At 52.2% G+C, this 17,998-nt stretch overlaps 1 protein-coding gene across 1 annotated transcript in view; it reads left to right on the top strand.

The window, feature by feature from the left end:
- Positions 1–5,898: 5,898 nt before the first annotated feature.
- LOC124027095 (disintegrin and metalloproteinase domain-containing protein 12-like) overlaps positions 5,899–17,998 on the top strand; it is a gene marked incomplete at its 5' end in the record, with an annotated part of 43,139 nt that continues 31,039 nt past the window's right edge. Inside the window, 5 exon segments of the mRNA XM_046339641.1 lie at positions 5,899–5,992; positions 8,938–9,027; positions 10,153–10,348; positions 15,077–15,185; positions 17,586–17,784. Of these exon segments, the coding sequence (XP_046195597.1) occupies positions 5,899–5,992; positions 8,938–9,027; positions 10,153–10,348; positions 15,077–15,185; positions 17,586–17,784 (688 nt within the window).

Raw genomic sequence — 17,998 nt, 5'->3', positions numbered from 1 at the left:
TATTAGTATTCAGTCTCTCCTGTATTAGTATTCAGTCTCTCTACCTTCCATCACTACAGTATTAGTATTCAGTCTCTCTGTTCTCTCTACTACCACCACTACAGTATTAGTATTAATATTCAGTCTCTCTACCTTCCACCACTACAGTATTAGTATTCAGTCTCTCTGTTCTCTCTACCTTCCACCACTACAGTATTAGTATTCAGTCTCTCTACCTTCCACCACTACAGTATTAGTATTCAGTCTCTCTACCTTCCATCACTACAGTATTAGTATTCCTTCCACTTCCACTACAGTATTAGTATTCAGTCTCTCTGTTCTCTCTACCTTCCATCACTACAGTATTAGTATTCAGTCTCTCTACCTTCCATCCACTATTAGTATTAGTATTCAGTCTCTCTACCTTCCACCACTACAGTATTAGTATTCAGTCTCTCTTTCTCTACTACCTTCCACCACTACAGTATTAGTATTCAGTCTCTCTGTTCTCTCTCTACCTTCCATCACTACAGTATTAGTATTCAGTCTCTCTGTTCTCTCTACCTTCCACCACTACAGTATTAGTATTCAGTCTCTCTGTTCTCTCTCTACCTTCCACCACTACAGTATTAGTATTCAGTCTCTCTGTTCTCTCTACCTTCCATCACTACAGTATTAGTATTCAGTCTCTCTGTTCTCTCTACCTTCCACCACTACAGTATTAGTATTCAGTCTCTCTGTTCTCTCTACCTTCCACCACTACAGTATTAGTATTCAGTCTCTCTGTTCTCTCTACCTTCCACCACTACAGTATTAGTATTCAGTCTCTCTGTTCTCTCTACCTTCCACCACTACAGTATTAGTATTCAGTCTCTCTGTTCTCTCTACCTTCCACCACTACAGTATTAGTATTCAGTCTCTCTGATCTTTTGATCTGCAGAGTGTAAACTGCTGCACTGTGTCCTCCTTCCCTTCAGGTCACATTATAATATTGATGTTAGAACGCAGGGCTGGTGGTCAGACACAGCGTGGGGTCGCACCTTCAACACAGCACACACACACTGCTGCACCTCCTTCCCTTCAGCACACGCACTGGCACACGCACACGCACACGCACTTTCGCACCACGCCGCACTTTTCACTTTTCACCGCACTCTTTTCACTCGCACGCACACGCACACACACACACACACACACACACACACACACACACACACACACACACACACACACACACACACACACACACACACACACACACACACACACACACACACACACACACACACACACACACACTCAAAGAGAATATCAAAGGCAGCCTTTAGAGATCATTTCAAAACACGTCAAAAGATCCTCATATTTATAGACACATCAGATGTCAGAACAACAACAAAAAGTCAGTTTGACGTGAGTCGTGGAGTTGTCGTTTTCATTTACCTGTCTCAGAACATCTGTTACTTTAAAACGCCCCAAAGGATGAGAGGAGAGGAGAGGAGAGGAGAGGAGAGGAGAGGGAGAGGAGAGGAGAGGAGAGGAGAGGAGAGGGAGAGAAGGAGAGGAGAGGAGGAGGGAGAGGAGAGGAGAGGAGAGGAGAGGAGAGGAGAGGAGAGGAGAGGAGAGGAGAGGAGGGAGGAGAGGAGGAGGAGGAGAAGAAGGAGAGGAGAGGAGAGGGAATAAAAGAGGAGGAGGGGAGGAGAGAGGAGAGGAGGGGAGAATAGAGGGAGGAGAGGAGGGGAGAAGAGAGGAGGGGAGAGGAGGGGAGAAGAGAGGAGAGGAGAGGAGAAGAGAGGAGGGGAGACGAGAGGAGACGAGGGGAGATGAGAAGAGAGGAGGGGAGAAGAGAGGAGGGGAGGGGAGAGGAGAAGAGAGGAGGGGATACGAGAGGGGACGAGAGGAGAAGAGAGAAGAGGAGAAGAAGGGAGGGGAGAAGAGAAGAGAGGAGGGGAGAAGAGAGGAGGGGAGGGGATAATAGAGGAGAGGAGAGGAGGGGAGAAGAGAGGAGGGGAGAGGAGGGGGAGAGGAGGGGAGAATAGAGGAGAGGAGAGGAGGGGAGAAGAGAGGAGAGGAGAAGAAGGGAGGAGAAGAGAAGAGAGAGGAGGGGAGAGGAGGGGAGAAGAGAGGGAGAGGAGAGGAGGGGATACGAGAGGGGACGAGGGGAGAAGAGAGGAGAAGAAGAGAGGGGAGGAGAGAAGAGAGGAGGGGAGAGGAGAGGAGAGGAGAGAGGAGAGGAGGGGAGAGGAGGGGGAGAAGAGAGGAGGGGATACGAGAGGGGACGAGAGGAGAAGAGAGGAGAGGAGAAGAAGTAAGTCGCTCTGGATAAGAGCGTCTGCTAAATGACTTAAATGTAAATGTAAATGTAAGGGAGGGGAGAAGAGAGGAGGGGAGAAGAGAGGAGGGGAGAGGAGAAGAGAATAGAGGGGGGAGAGGAGGGAGAAGAGAGGAGGGGAGGAGGGGAGGGGAGAGGAGGGGAGAATAGAAGGGGAGGGGAAGGGAGGGGAGAAGAGAGGAGGGAGAATGGTAAAGAGAGGAGGAGAGGAGAGGAGGGGAGAGGTGGGGAGAAGAGAGGGAGAGGAGAGGGAGAGGGGGAGAAGAGAGGAGAGAGGAGGGAGTGGAAGAATAGAGGGAAGGGAGGAAGAGGAGGGAGAGAGAGGGAGAGGAGGGGAGGGGAGAATAGAGGAGAGGAGAGGAGGGGAGAAGAGAGGAGGGGAGCGGAGGGGAGGGGAGAGGAGGGGAGCGGAGGGGAGGGGAGAGGAGGGGAGAATAGAGGAGAGGAGAGGATGGTAGAAGAGAGGGGGAGAGGGAGAGGAGGGGAGAGGTGGGGAGAAGAGAGGAGAGGAGAGGAGGGGAGAGGTGGGGGAAAGAGAGGAGAGGAGAGGAGGGGAGAAGAGAGGAGGGGAGAGGAGAGGAGGGAAGAGGAGAGGAGGGGAGTGGAGAGGAGGGGAGAAGAGAGGAGGGGAGTAGAGAGGAGGGGAGAGGTGGGGAGAAGAGAGGAGAGGAGGGGAGAAGAGAGGAGGGGAGCTGAGAGGAGAGGAGAGGAGGGGAGAAGAGAGGAGGGGAGATGAGAGGAAGGAGGAGAGGAGAGGAGAGGAGAGGAGGGGAGAAGAGAGGAGAAGAGAAGAGAGGAGGGGAGACGAGAGGAGACGAGGGGAGAAGAGAAGAGAGGAGGGGGAGAAAGAGGAGGGAGGGAGAATAGAGGAGAGGAGAGGAGGGAGAAGAGAGGAGGGAGAGGGGAGGGGAGAGGAGGGGAGCGGAGGGGAGGGGAGAGGAGGAGAGAATAGAGGAGAGGAGAGGATGGTAGAAGAGAGGAGGGGAGAGGAGAGGAGGGGAGAGGTGGGGAAGAAAGAGGAGAGGATGGAGAAGAGAGGAGGGAGAGGAGAGGAGGAAAGAGAGGGGAGAAGAGAGGAGAGGAGAGGGAGGGGAGAAGAGAGGAGGGAGATGAGGAGAGGAGAGGAGGGGAGAAGAGAGGAGGGGGAGATGAGAGGAGAGGAGAGGAGAGGAGGGGAGGGGAGAAGAGAGGAGGGGAGCGGAGGGGAGGGGAGAGGAGGGAGGGGGAGGGGAAGGAGGGGAGAGGAGAGGAGGGAAGAGGGAGAGGAGGGAGTGGAGAGGAGGGGAGATGAGAGGAGAGGAGAGGAGGGAGAAGAGAGGAGGGGAGATGAGAGGAGAGGAGAGGAGAGGAGGGGAGAGGAGGGGAGAGGAGAGGAGGGAAGAGGAGAGGAGGGAGGGAGGGTGGGGAGAAGAGAGGAGAGAGAGGAGGGGAGAAGAGAGGAGGGGAGATGAGAGGAGAGGAGAGGAGGGGAGAAGAGAGGAGGGAGATGAGAGGAGAGGAGGAGAGGAGAGGAGAGGAGAGGGAGGGGAGAGGAGGGGAGAAGAGAGGAGAAGAGAAGAGAGGAGGGGAGACGAGAGGAGACGAGGGGAGAAGAGAAGAGAGGAGGGGAGAAGAGAGGAGGGGAGGGGAGAATAGAGGAGAGGAGAGGAGGGGAGAAGAGAGGAGGGGAGCGGAGGGGAGGGGAGAGGAGGGGAGCGGAGGGGAGGGGAGAGGAGGGGGAATAGAGGAGAGGAGAGGATGGTAGAAGAGAGGGGGAGAGGAGAGGAGGGGAGAGGTGGGGAGAAGAGAGGAGAGGAGAGAAGGGGAGAAGAGAGGAGGGGAGAGGAGAGGAGGTGATGGCTTTGTTATGGAAGGTTTGTGAATCGCTTCCTTTTAGGTGGTTGTAGAATTTAACGGCTCTTTTCTGGATTTTGATAATTAGTGGGTATCGGCCTAATTCTGCTCTGCATGCATTATTTGGTGTTTTACGTTGTACACAGAGGATATTTTTGGCAGAATTCTGCGTGCAGAGTCTCAATTTGGTGTTTGTCCCATTTTGTGAAGTCTTGATTGGTGAGCGGACCCCAGACCTCACAACCATAAAGGGCAATGGGCTCTATGACTGATTCAAGTATTTTTAGCCAAATCCTAATTGGTATGTTGAAATTTATGTTTCTTTTGATGGCATAGAATGCCCTTCTTGCCTTGTCTCTCAGATCGTTCACAGCTTTGTGGAAGTTACCTGTGGCGCGGATGTTTAGGCCAAGGTATGTATAGTTTTTTGTGTGCTCTAGGGCAACAGTGTCTAGATGGAATTTGTATTTGTGGTCCTGGTGACTGGACCTTTTTTGGAACACCATTATTTTGGTCTTACTGAGATTTACTGTCAGGGCCCAGGTCTGACAGAATCTGTGCATAAGATCTAGGTGCTGCTGTAGGCCATCCTTGGTTGGTGACAGAAGCACCAGATCATCAGCAAACAGCAGACATTTGACTTCGGATTCTAGCAGGGGGAGGCCGGGTGCTGCAGACTTTTCTAGTGCCCGCGCCAATTCGTTGATATATATGTTGAAGAGGGTGGGGCTTAAGCTGCATCCCTGTCTAACCCCACGACCCTGTGTGAAGAAATGTGTGTGTGGGTCCTCTATGTGTAGGTCCAGGGGGGGGGGTCCTGCAGGTCTGGGAGGGTGTCTCGCCGGTCTGGGTGGGGTGTCTATTGATCTGTTGCTCCTGTGTGAAGTGTTGGGGTTACTTTCTCTCTCTCTCCTCTCTAGGCACCTGTTCCCCACAGTATTCATTAGTTCTCCTGCCTCTCTCTCTCTCTCTCTCTCTCTCCAGGTACCTGTTCCCCACAGTATTCAGTAGTTCTCCCCTCTCTCTCTCTCTCTCTCTCTCTCTCTCCTCTCCAGGTACCTGTTCCCCACAGTATTCAGTAGTTCTCCCCTCTCTCTCTCTCTCTCTCCTCTCCAGGTACCTGTTCCCCACAGTATTCAGTAGTTCTCCCCTCTCTCTCTCTCTCTCTCTCTCTCCTCTCCAGGTACCTGTTCCCCACAGTATTCAGTAGTTCTCCCCTCTCTCTCTCTCTCTCTCTACCTCTCTCTCTCTCTCCTCTCCAGGTACCTGTTCCCCACAGTATTCAGTAGTTCTCCCCTCTCTCTCTCTCTCTCTCCTCTCCAGGTACCTGTTCCCCACAGTATTCAGTAGTTCTCCCCTCTCTCTCTCTCTCTCTCCTCTCCAGGTACCTGTTCCATACAGTATTCATTAGTTCTCCCTCTCTCTCTCTCTCTCTCTCTCTCTCTCTCTCTCTCTCTCTCTCTCTCTTCTCTCTCTCTCTCTCTCTCTCTCTCTCTCTCTCTCTCTCTCTTCTCTCTCTCTCTCTTCTCTCTCTTCTCTCTTCTCTCTCTCTCTCTCTCTCTCTCTCTCTCTCTCTCTCTCTCTCTCTCTCTCTCTCTCTCTCTCTCTCTCTCTCTCTCTCTCTCTCTCTCTCTCTCTCTCTCTCTCTCTCTCTCTCTCTCTCTCCTCTCCAGGTACCCGTTCCCTACAGTATTCAGCTCCTGTAGTATAAAGGATCTCTCTGCCAGTCTGGAGAAGGGCGTTGGGATGTGTCTGTTCAACATGCCTGAGGTCAAGGTTCTCTACGGGGGACAGAAGTGTGGCAACGGATACGTGGAGGAAGGAGAGGAGTGTGACTGTGGAGAACTGGAGGTAGGAAGTTGTCCTGTGTTGTCATGGGAGGGATGCAATGGGATGGGACATGCTAACACTGTGTTAACACTACTGCCCTGAGCCAAGCTGAACTAAACCACTACTGCCCGAGCCAAGTTGAACCAAGCCTCTACTGCCCTGAGCCTGAGCCAATCTGAACCAAGCCTCTACTGCCCTGAGCCAAGCTGAACCAAGCCACTACTGCCCTGAGCCAAGCTGAACCAAGCCACTACTGCCCTGAGCCAAGCTGAACCAAGCCACTACTGCCCTGAGCCAAGCTGAACTAAACCACTACTGCCCTGAGCCAAGCTGAACTAAACCACTACTGCCCTGAGCCAAGCTGAACCAAGCCACTACTGCCCTGAGCCAAGCTGAACCAAGCCACTACTGCCCTGAGCCAAGCTGAACTAAACCACTACTGCCCTGAGCCAAGCTCAGGGATAGAATGGGACAGGGATGGAATGGGACAGGGATGGAATGGGACAGGGATAGAATGGGACAGGAGTGAAATGGGACAGGGTTAGAATGGGACAGGGGTGAAATGGGACAGGAGTAAAATGGGACAGGGATAGAATGGGACAGGAATGAAATGGGACAGGAGTGAAATGGGACAGGGTTAGAATGGGACAGGGATAGAATGGGACAGGGATGGAATGGGACAGGGATAGAATGGGACACGGATAAAATGGGACAGGGATAGAATGGGACAGGGATGGAATGGGACAGGGATAGAATGGGACAGGAGTGAAATGGGACAGGGATAGAATGGGACAGGAATGAAATGGGACAGGAGTGAAATGGGACAGGGTTAGAATGGGACAGGGGTGAAATGGGACAGGAGTGAAATGGGACAGGGATAGAATAGGACAGGAATGAAATGGGACAGGGCTGGAATGGGACAGGGATAGAATGGGACAGGAGTGAAATGGGACAGGGTTAGAATGGGACAGGGGTGAAATGGGACAGGAGTGAAATGGGACAGGGATAGAATGGGACAGGAATGAAATGGGACAGGAGTGAAATGGGACAGGGATAGAATGGGACAGGAGTGAAATGGGACAGGGATGAAATGGGACATTCTGCCACGATTCATAGTTCCTGATTGGTAGAGTGCAGGGTTCCAGAGCTGCTGATTGGTAGAGTACAGGGTTCTAGAGCTGCTGATTGGTAGAGTACAGGGTTCCAGAGCTGCTGATTGGTAGAGTACAGGGTTCCAGAGCTGCTGATTGGTAGAGTACAGATTTTCAGAGCTGCTGATTGGTAGAGTGCAGAGTTCCAGAGCTGCTGATTGGTAGAGTGCAGGGTTCCAGAGCTGCTGATTGGTAGAGTGCAGGGTTCCAGAGCTGCTGATTGGTAGAGTGCAGAGTTCCAGAGCTGCTGATTGGTAGAGTGCAGGTTTTCAGAGCTGCTGATTGGTAGAGTACAGGGTTCCAGAGCTGCTGATTGGTAGAGTACAGGGTTCCAGAGCTGCTGATTGGTAGAGTACAGGGTTCCAGAGCTGCTGATTGGTAGAGTACAGGTTTTCAGAGCTGCTGATTGGTAGAGTGCAGAGTTCCAGAGCTGCTGATTGGTAGAGTGCAGGGTTCCAGAGCTGCTGATTTGGTAGAGTGCAGGGTTCCAGAGCTGCTGATTGATAGAGTACAGGGTTCCAGAGCTGCTGATTGGTAGGGTACAGGGTTCCAGAGCTGCTGATTGGTAGAGTACAGGGTTCCAGAGCTGCTGATTGGTAGAGTGCAGGGTTCCAGAGCTGCTGATTGGTAGAGTACAGGGTTCCAGAGCTGCTGATTGGTAGAGTGCATGGTTCCAGAGCTGCTGATTGGTAGAGTGCAGGGTTCCAGAGCTGCTGATTGGTAGAGTGCAGGGTTCCAGAGCTGCTGATTGGTAGAGTGATGGGTTCTGATAATGCATAATGTAGACCAGATGTCCATACCTCCACTGTTCCACGGAGGATATGTTACATCAACCGGGACCTGGGACCGTGTTCCCTGTCCGAAGCTGTTGTCAAACAAATCCTTTCAGCACGTAACTCTACCTGACTGTCTGACCTCTGCCAGGGAGGAGAGGAGGAATATAAGACGACCTGGCCTGGGGTTCCCTCTGGTAACATTAGAGCTGTGCATGTGTTCTCAGATTACATCTAATCTGGGTGGTTTGTAAACCCTTTCTACCTCTCCTCTCCCTCCCTACTCTCCCTCTCCTTGCCTCTCCTCTCTCTCCTCACCTCTCATCTCTCTCCCTGTCCCCCTCTCTCCCCATCTCTCCTCTCTCTCTCTCTCGCCACCTCTCCTCTCTCTCCCCCACCTCTCCTCTCTCTCCCCTCTCCCCTCTCCTCCTCCTCTCTCCTCCCTCTCTCTCCTCTCCTCTCTCTCCCCACCTCTCCTCTCTCTCCCCACCTCTCCTCTCTCCCTCTCCCCTCTCCCCCTCTCCCTCCTCTCTCCTCTCCTCCTCTCCCCACCTCTCCTCTCTCTCCCCACCTCTCCTTCCCCCCCTCTCCCCCTCTCCTCCTCTCTCCCTCTCCTCTCTCTCTCCCCACCTCTCCTCTCTCTCCCACCTCTCCTCTCTCTCTCCCCTCTCCCCCTCTCCTCCTCTCTCCTCTCCTCTCTCTCTCCTCTCCTCTCTCTCCCCCACCTCTCCTCTCTCTCCCCTCTCTCCCCTCTCCCCCTCTCTCTCTCTCCTCTCTCTCTCTCCTCTCTCTCTCTCCTCTCTCTCTCCCCCCTCTCCTCTCTCTCCCCACCTCTCCTCTCTCTCCCCTCTCCCCTCTCTCCCCTCTCTCCTCTCCTCTCTCTCTCCTCTCCTCTCTCCCCCACCTCTCATCTCTCTCCCCCTGTCCCCCTCTCTCCCCATCTCTCCTCTCCTGTCTCTCCCCCTCTCTCCTCTCCTCTCTCTCCCCCCTCTCCTCTCTCTCCCCTCTCCCCCTCTCCCCCTCTCTCCTCTCCTCTCTCCAGGAGTGTATGAACCCGTGCTGTAACTCTACAACCTGTACTCTGAAGGGGGATGCTGTGTGTGCTCACGGACAGTGCTGTCATGACTGCCTGGTAGGAGACTGACTGACCTGCTGACCAACAGTCCTCATTTAAACTCATATCTTCTTCAATCTTGATTTTCACAGGGAAGGGGTCCTGTTTCACACACACACACACACGCACGCATGCACGCACGCACGCACGCACGCACGCACGCACGCACGCACACACACACACACACACACACACACACACACACACACACACACACACACACACACACTAGGCTAGTTGTTTGATACTCTATAATCGTATGTAATGGGTAGGGTTAGTAGTAGGTAAGCTAAGTAGTCTGTCCTCGTCTGTTTCTCTTAGACTTCAGACCTCCATGCCTCTCAAGGCCTCACCTCCTTATCTGTCTGTGTGCATGTCTGTCTGTCTGTCTGTCTGTGTGCCTGTCTGTCTGTCTGTCTGTCTGTCTGTCTGTCTGTCTGTCTGTCTGTCTGTCTGTCTGTCTGTCTGTCGGTCTGTCTGTGTGCCTGTCGGTCTGTCTGTGTGCCTGTCTGTCTGTCTGTCTGTCTGTCTGTCTGTCTGTCTGTCTGTCTGTCTGTCTGTCTGTCTGTCTGTCTGTCTGTCTGCCTGTCTGTCTGTGTGCCTGTCTGTCTGCCTGTGTGCCTGTCTGTCTGTCTGTCTGTCTGTCTGTCTGTCTGTCTGTCTGTCTGTCTGTCTGTCTGTCTGTCTGTCTGTCTGTCTGTCTGTCTGTCTGTCTGTCTGTCTGTCTGTCTGCCTGTGTGCCTGTCTGTCTGCCTGTGTGCCTGTGTGCCTGTCTATCTGCCCGCCTACCTGTCTGTCTGCCCGCCTACCTGTCTGTCTGCCCGCCTACCTGTCTGTCTGTCTGTCTGTCTGTCTGTCTGTCTGTCTGTCTGCCTGTCTATCTGCCCGTCTGTCTGTCTGTCTGTCTGTCTGTCTGTCTGTCTGTCTGTCTGTCTGTCTGTCTGTCTGTCTGTCTGTCTGTCTGTCTGTCTGTCTGTGTGCCTGTCTGTCTGTCTGTCTGTCTGTCTGTCTGTCTGTCTGTCTGTCTGTCTGTCTGTCTGTCTGTCTGTCTGTCTGTCTGTCTGTCTGTCTGTCTGTCCGCCTGTGTGCCTGCCTGCCTGCGTGCGTGCGTGCCTGTCTATCTGCCCGCCTACCTGTCTGTAGCTGAAAGCAGCTGGCACCCCGTGCAGGGATTCCAGTAACTCATGTGACCTGCCAGAGTTCTGTACCGGCGCCAACCCCCATTGCCCTGCTAATGTGTACCTGCATGACGGGCACGCCTGTCACAACGTGGACGGACACTGCTACAACGGGATCTGCCAGACACACGAGCAGCAGTGCATCACTCTCTGGGGCCAGGGTGAGTACAGAACAGGGTCTGATCACTCTCTGGGGTCAAGGTGAGTACAGAACAGGGTCTGATCACTATCTGGAGACAGGGTGAGTACAGAACAGGGTCTGATCACTCTCTGGGGTCAGGGTGAGTAGAGAACAGGGTCTGATCACTCTCTGGAGACAGGGTGAGTACAGAACAGGGTCTGATCACTCTCTGGGGTCAGGGTGAGTAGAGAACAGGGTCTGATCACTATCTGGAGACAGGGTGAGTACAGAACAAGGTCTGATCACTCTCTGGGGTCAGGGTGAGTAGAGAACAGGGTCTGATCACTCTCTGGGGTCAGGGTGAGTAGAGAACAGGGTCTGATCACTCTCTGGGGACAGGGTGAGTAGAGAACAGGGTCTGATCACTCTCTGGGGACAGGGTGAGTAGAGAACAGGGTCTGATCACTCTCTGGGGACAGGGTGAGTAGAGAACAGGGTCTGATCACTCTCTGGGGACAGGGTGAGTAGAGAATAGGGTCTGATCACTCTCTTGTCTTCTTCTCAAAACACATGACGCAAGGTCCTAGGAGAGTAGCCTAGAATCCGCTCCTCCCCAATGGGTTTGAGAAGGAGGTGAGGAGCCTTGAGGAGAGGAGAGGAGGATGTGAGGAGAGGAGGATGTGAGGAGAGGAGCCTCTCTGGGGTCAGGAGGATGTGAGGAGAGGAGGATGGTCTGATCAGAGGAGGATGTGGGAGAGGAGCCTCGAGGAGAGGAGGATGTGGGGTCAGGAGAGGAGGATGTGAGGAGAGGAGGATGATGAGGGTCAGGAGGATGTGAGGAGAGGAGGGTCTGAAGAGGGGAGGATGTGAGGAGAGGATCCTCGAGGAGAGAAGGATGTGAGGAGAGGAGGATGTGAGGAGAGGAGCCTCGAGGAGAGGAGGATGATGATGAGAGGAGGAGGTGAGGAGAGGAGGATGAGGAGAGGGGGATGTGAGGAGAGGAGGATGTGAGGAGAGGAGGATGATCACTCTCTGAGGAGAGGAGGATGAGGAGGGAGAGGAGCCTCGAGGAGAGGAGGATGTGAGGGTCTGATCACTCTCTGGGGTCAGGAGAGGAGATGTAGGAGAGGAGGATGTCTGAGAGGAGGATGTGAGGAGAGGAGCCTCGAGGAGAGGAGGATGTGAGGAGAGGAGGATGTGAGGAGAGGAGCCTCACTGTCTGAGGAGAGGAGGATGTGATGAGAGGGAGGAGGTGAGGAGAGGAGGATGTGAGGAGAGGAGGATGTGAGGAGAGGAGGATGTGAGGAGAGGAGGATGTGAGGAGAGGAGGATGTCTGGGGTCAGGAGTAGGAGCCTCGAGGAGAGGAGGATGATCCCTCTCTGAGGAGTCAGGAGGATGTGAGTAGAGAGGATGATGAGGAGAGGAGGATCTGAGGAGAGGAGGATGAGGGTCAGGAGGAGGATGTGAGGAGAGGAGAGAGAGGATGTGATCACTGGAGAGGAGGATGTGAGGAGAGGAGAGGAGGATGTGAGGAGAGGATGTGAGGAGAGGAGCCTCGAGGAGAGGAGGATGTGAGGAGAGGAGGATGTGAGGAGAGGATCCTCGAGGAGAGGAGGATGTGAGGAGAGGAGGATGTGAGGAGAGGATCCTCGAGGAGAGGAGGATGTGAGGAGAGGAGCCTCGAGGAGAGGAGGATGTGATGAGAGGAGGAGGTGAGGAGAGGAGGATGTGAGGAGAGGAGCCTCGAGGAGAGGAGGATGTGAGGAGAGGAGGATGTGAGGAGAGGAGGATGTGAGGAGAGGAGCTTCGATGTGAGGAGAGGAGCTTCGAGGAGAGGAGGATGTGAGGAGAGGAGGATGTGAGGAGAGGAGCCTTGGGGAGAGGAGAGGAGGATGTGAGGAGAGGAGGATGTGAGGAGAGGAGGATGTGAGGAGAGGAGCCTTGAGGAGAGGAGAGGAGGATGTGAGGAGAGGAGCCTTGAGGAGAGGAGAGGAGGATGTGAGGAGAGGAGCCTTGGGGAGAGGAGAGGAGGATGTGAGGAGAGGAGGATGTGAGGAGAGGAGCCTCGAGGAGAGGAGGATGTGAGGAGAGGAGCCTCGAGGAGAGGAGGATGTGAGGAGAGGAGGATGTGAGGAGAGGAGGATGTGAGGAGAGGAGGATGTGAAGAGAGGAGGATGTGAGGAGAGGATCCTCGAGGAGAGAAGGATGTGAGGAGAGGAGGATGTGAGGAGAGGAGCCTCGAGGAGAGGAGGATGTGATGAGAGGAGGAGGTGAGGAGAGGAGGATGTGAGGAGAGGAGGATGTGAGGAGAGGAGGATGTGAGGAGAGGAGGATGTGAGGAGAGGAGGATGTGAGGAGAGGAGCCTCGAGGAGAGGAGGATGTGAGGAGAGGAGGATCTGAGGAGAGGAGGATGATCCCTCCTGGAGGATGGTGAGTAGAGAGGAGGATGGGTGAGGAGAGGAGCCTCGAGGAGAGGAGGATGTGAGGAGAGGAGGATGTGAGGAGAGGAGCCTCGAGGAGAGGAGGATGTGATCCCTCTCTGGGGTGAGAGGAGGAGGGTGAGGAGAGGAGGATGGGTGAGGAGAGGGTCTGATGTGAGGAGAGGAGGATGTGAGGAGAGGAGGATGTGAGGAGAGGAGCCTCGAGGAGAGGAGGATGAGGAGAGGAGGATGTGATCAGAGGAGGATGTGAGGAGAGGAGGATGAGGAGAGGAGAGGATGTGAGGAGAGGAGAGGGTCTGATGTGAGGAGAGGAGTAGGAGGATGTCTGAGGAGAGGAGGATGGTGAGGAGAGGAGAGGAGGATGGGGTCAGGTGAGAGGATGAGGAGAGGAGCCTTTCTGAGGAGAGGACATGTGAGGAGAGGAGGATGTGAGGAGAGGATCCTCGAGGAGAGGAGGATGTGATCCCTTCTGGAGGATGTGAGGAGAGGATCCTCGAGGAGAGGAGGATGTGAGGAGAGGAGCCTCGAGGAGAGGAGGATGTGATGAGAGGAGGGAGGTGAGGAGAGGAGGATGTGAGGAGAGGAGCCTCGAGGAGAGGAGGATGAGGAGAGGAGGATGTCTGAGACAGAGGAGGATGTGAGGAGAGGAGCTTGCATGTGAGGAGAGGAGCTTCGAGGAGAGGAGGATGTGAGGAGAGGAGGATGTGAGGAGAGGAGCCTTGGGGTCAGAGGAGAGAGAGGATGTGAGGAGAGGAGGATGTGAGGGTGAGAGGAGCCTCGAGGAGAGGAGGATGTGAGGGAGAGGAGCCTCGAGGAGAGGAGGATGTGGGGTCAGGAGAGGAGGATGTGAGGAGAGGAGGATGTGAGGAGAGGAGGATGTGAGGAGAGGAGGATGTGAAGAGAGGAGGATGTGAGGAGAGGATCTGAGGAGAGAGGATCTAGGAGAGGAGGATGTGAGGAGAGGAGCTCGAGGAGAGGAGGATGTGATGAGAGAGAGGAGGTGAGGTCTGAGGAGGAGGATGTGAGGAGAGGAGGAGGTGAGGAGAGGAGGATGTGAGGAGAGGAGGATGTGAGGAGAGGAGGATGTGAGGAGTAGGAGCTCGGGGTCAGGAGAGGAGGATGTGAGGAGAGGAGGATGGGAGAGGAGGATGTGAGGAGAGGAGGATGGAGGAGAGGAGGATGATGAGAGGGAGGATGTGAGGAGAGGAGCCTCGAGGAGAGGAGGATGTGAGGAGAGGAGGATGTGAGGAGAGGAGCCTCTAAGGAGAGAGAGGATGTGATGAGAGGAGGAGGTGAGGAGAGGAGGATGTGAGGAGAGGAGGATGTGAGGAGAGGAGGATCTGAATGAGAGGAGCCTCTGGAGAGGAGGATGTGAGGAGAGGAGGATGTGAGTAGAGGAGGGTGTGAGGAGAGGAGGATGTGGTGAGGAGAGGAGAGGAGGATGTGAGGAGAGGGGATGTGAGGAGAGGACTCTGATGTGAGGAGAGGAGGATGTGAGTCTGTGAGGAGAGGATGTGAGGAGAGGAGCCTCGAGGAGAGGAGGAGAGGAGAGGAGGATGTGAGGAGAGGATCCTCGAGGAGAGGAGGATGTGAGGAGAGGAGGATGTGAGGAGAGGATCACTCGAGGAGAGGGAGGATGTGAGGAGAGGAGCCTCGAGGAGAGGAGGATGTGATGAGAGGAGGAGGTGAGGAGAGGAGGATGTCTAATGTAGGAGAGGAGTCTAATGTGAGGAGAGGGCTGATCAGGAGAGGATGTCAGAGGGAGGATGTGAGGAGTCTAATGTAGGAGAGGGCCACTCGAGGAGAGGAGGATGTGATGAGAGGAGGAGGTGAGGGGAGGAGGAGGTGTTCTAGGAGAGGGAGCCTGGGCGAGGAGAGGAGGATGTCTTCTTCTCAAAACACATGAGGAGAGAGAGGATGTGAGGAGAGGAGGATGTGAGGAGGAGCTCTAATGTGAGGAGAGGAGCTACAGAGGAGAGGAGGATGTGAGGAGGAGGGAGGATGTGAGGAGAGTCTAATGTGAGGAGGATGTGAGGAGAGGAGCCTCGAGGAGAGGAGGATGTGAGGAGAGGAGCCTCGAGGACAGGAGGATGTGAGGAGAGGAGGATGTGAGGAGAGGAGGATGTGAGGAGAGGATCCTCGAGGAGAGGAGGATGTGAGGAGAGGAGCCTAGAGGAGAGGAGAGGAGGATGTGAGGAGAGGAGGATGTGAGGAGAGGAGCCTCGAGGAGAGCAGGATGTGAGGAAACCACAGAAAGACAACATCAGATAAAGCCTGAGAAGTTACAGTCTGTCTCTGATGTTATATGTCCCCCATGTCTGATAGGAGCCAAGCCCGCCCCAGGGATCTGCTTTGAGAGAGTCAACTCGGCAGGAGATCCCTACGGGAACTGTGGGAAGGACTCCAAGGGATCCTTTGCCAAGTGTGAAGCTCCGTAAGACGACATACCAGTACACATATCCACTGTCTCACAGCATGTGCTGGTTTTTAATTCAAATGTGAAATGTTTTAATGTTAAAATGTTTTAATGCTAATTAAAATATTTAATTAGCATTAAAAAGGGGGAGTTTGTTTTTCTTCTTAACGATCCCCTTTAATTGTCTTTAGACGGCAGAGACATTAATGTTTAGTGTCCCAAATCGAATCCTATTTCCTGTTTAGTGCACTACTCTTTACCAGTGCCCAATGGCCCCTGCTCAAAAGCAGGGCACTAAACAAGGGAATAGGGTGCTATTCTGGGATGTTGACCTGAATCATTCATCAACAGTCTCTTAATTGACTTAATTGCAGCAATGACAGAAAACTGGATGTGACTGGGATTGACTGAGACCCTTTTACAATGAAAAACAAAGAAAAGAAGGGGGTTTCACAGCCACTCGTTCAGTCTAATGTAGGACTGGGCTACAGTCTAATGTAGGACTGGGCTACAGTCTAATGTAGGACTGGGCTACAGTCTAATGTAGTACTGGGCTACAGTCTAATGTAGTACTGGGCTACAGTCTAATGTAGGACTGGGCTACAGTCTAATGTAGGACTGGGCTACAGTCTAATGTAGGACTGGGCTACAGTCTAATGTAGGACTGGGCTACAGTCTAATGTAGGACTGGGCTACAGCCACTCTTTCTGTCTAATGTAGGACTGGGCTACAGTGTCACTCTTTCAGTCTAATGTAGGACTGGGCTACAGTCTAATGTAGGACTGGGCTACAGTGTCACTCTTTCAGTCTAATGTAGGACTGGGCTACAGTTTCACTCTATCAGTCTAATGTAGGACTGGGCTACAGTCTAATGTAGGACTGGGCTACAGTCTAATGTAGGACTGGGCTACAGTTTCACTCGTTCAGTCTGATTCTCTGCTGATATGAATTTCCCTGGAACTGGGGTTGAAAAGAGTCCTGACAACACAACAGAACCTAAACTGGGGTTGAAAAGAGTCCTGACAACACAACAGAACCTAAACTGGGGTTGAAAAGAGTCCTAACAACAACATAATCTAAACAACAGGGGTTGAAAAAAACAGTCCTGACAACACAAAATAACACTGTGTAGTAGTTACTGTAGTTCTAACAACACAGTAGTTACTGTAGTTCTAACAACACAGTAGTTACTGTACAACTAACAGAACACAGTAGTTACTGTAGTTCTAACAACACAGTAGTTACTGTAAAACAACACAGTAGTTACTGTAGTTCTAACAAGACAGTAGTTACTGTAGTTCTAACAACACAGTAGTTACTGTAGTTCTAACAACACAGTAGTTACTGTAGTTCTAACAACACAGTAGTTACTGTAGTTCTAACAACACAGTAGTTACTGTAGTTCTAACAACACAGTAGTTACTGTAGTTCTAACAACACAGTAGTTACTGTAGTTCTAACAACACAACAGAACACTGTGTAGTAGTTACTGTAGTTCTAACAACACAGTAGTTACTGTTGTTCTAACAACACAACAGAACACTGTGTAGTAGTTACTGTAGTTCTAACAACACAGTAGTTACTGTAGTTCTAACAACACACTAGTTACTGTAGTTCTAACAACACAGTAGTTACTGTAGTTCTAACAACACAGTAGTTACTGTAGTTCTAACAACACAGTAGTTACTGTAGTTCTAACAACACAGTAGTTACTGTAGTTCTAACAACACAGTAGTTACTGTAGTTCTAACAACACAGTAGTTACTGTAGTTCTAACAACACAGTAGTTACTGTAGTTCTAACAACACAGTAGTTACTGTAGTTCTAACAACACAGTAGTTACTGTAGTTCTAACAACACAGTAGTTACTGTAGTTCTAACAACACAGTAGTTACTGTAGTTCTAACAACACAGTAGTTACTGTAGTTCTAACAACACAGTAGTTACTGTAGTTCTAACAACACAGTAGTTACTGTAGTTCTAACAACACAGTAGTTACTGTAGTTCTAACAACACAGTAGTTACTGTAGTTCCAACACAGTAGTTACGTCAAACTCAACCCTGCAGTGTCTGCAGGTTTTCGCTCCTCCATTGTACTTGATGGATCAATTAAGGTCATCGATTAGTTTATTAAGAACTCCCCTCACCTGGTTGTCTAGGTCTTCGTTTGATACAAATTGAAAGGAAATAACGAAGTAACCAGCAGGCGCACAGCCCTCCAGGAAATCATTTTGACACCACTGTTGTAGATGGTTGGAGAGAAAGTCAAGTTTTTTTGACAGCTAAGACTCTAGCTCCAGTAACAATGAAATATCATTCAGGTGAATGCCTTTAGTTGTTTTTTTCTAATCTAGTGATTAACGGGGTGTTGTTTGTTGTTTGTTGTTTGTTGTTGTTGTTTGTTGTTGTTGTTTACAGAGATGCTAAGTGCGGCAAAATACAGTGTCAAGGAGGAGCCAACCGGCCAATAATAGGCACCAATGCCGTCTCCATAGAAACCAACATCCCCCTCCAAGAGGGGGGCCGAATCCTGTGCCGGGGGACCCATGTCTACCTGGGGGACGACATGCCCGACCCAGGCCTCGTCATGTCGGGCACAAAGTGTGGCGACGCCATGGTGAGAACTCAACACCGTTACCCTGTTTCACGCCACTGGGCCGTCGGTCCATCCAGGAGAGAGTGTGTTGTTGTTGTTGTTGTTGTTGTTGTTGACAGGGGTTAACTGTGCTGGCCTCTGGGCACGTGTCCACAATAGTAGCTCGAACTGTGCAGTGAAGGACAATGGAAAAAGAAAATATCTGAGTCAGCATTGTACAGTTTTGGGTCAGCAT

The sequence above is a fragment of the Oncorhynchus gorbuscha genome, unplaced genomic scaffold (assembly GCF_021184085.1).
Source record: "Oncorhynchus gorbuscha isolate QuinsamMale2020 ecotype Even-year unplaced genomic scaffold, OgorEven_v1.0 Un_scaffold_2960, whole genome shotgun sequence".
NCBI classification, from domain to species: Eukaryota; Metazoa; Chordata; class Actinopteri; order Salmoniformes; family Salmonidae; genus Oncorhynchus; species Oncorhynchus gorbuscha.
Note: the sequence above shows the minus strand (reverse complement) of the source record. Positions and strands in the feature narration are given on the sequence as shown.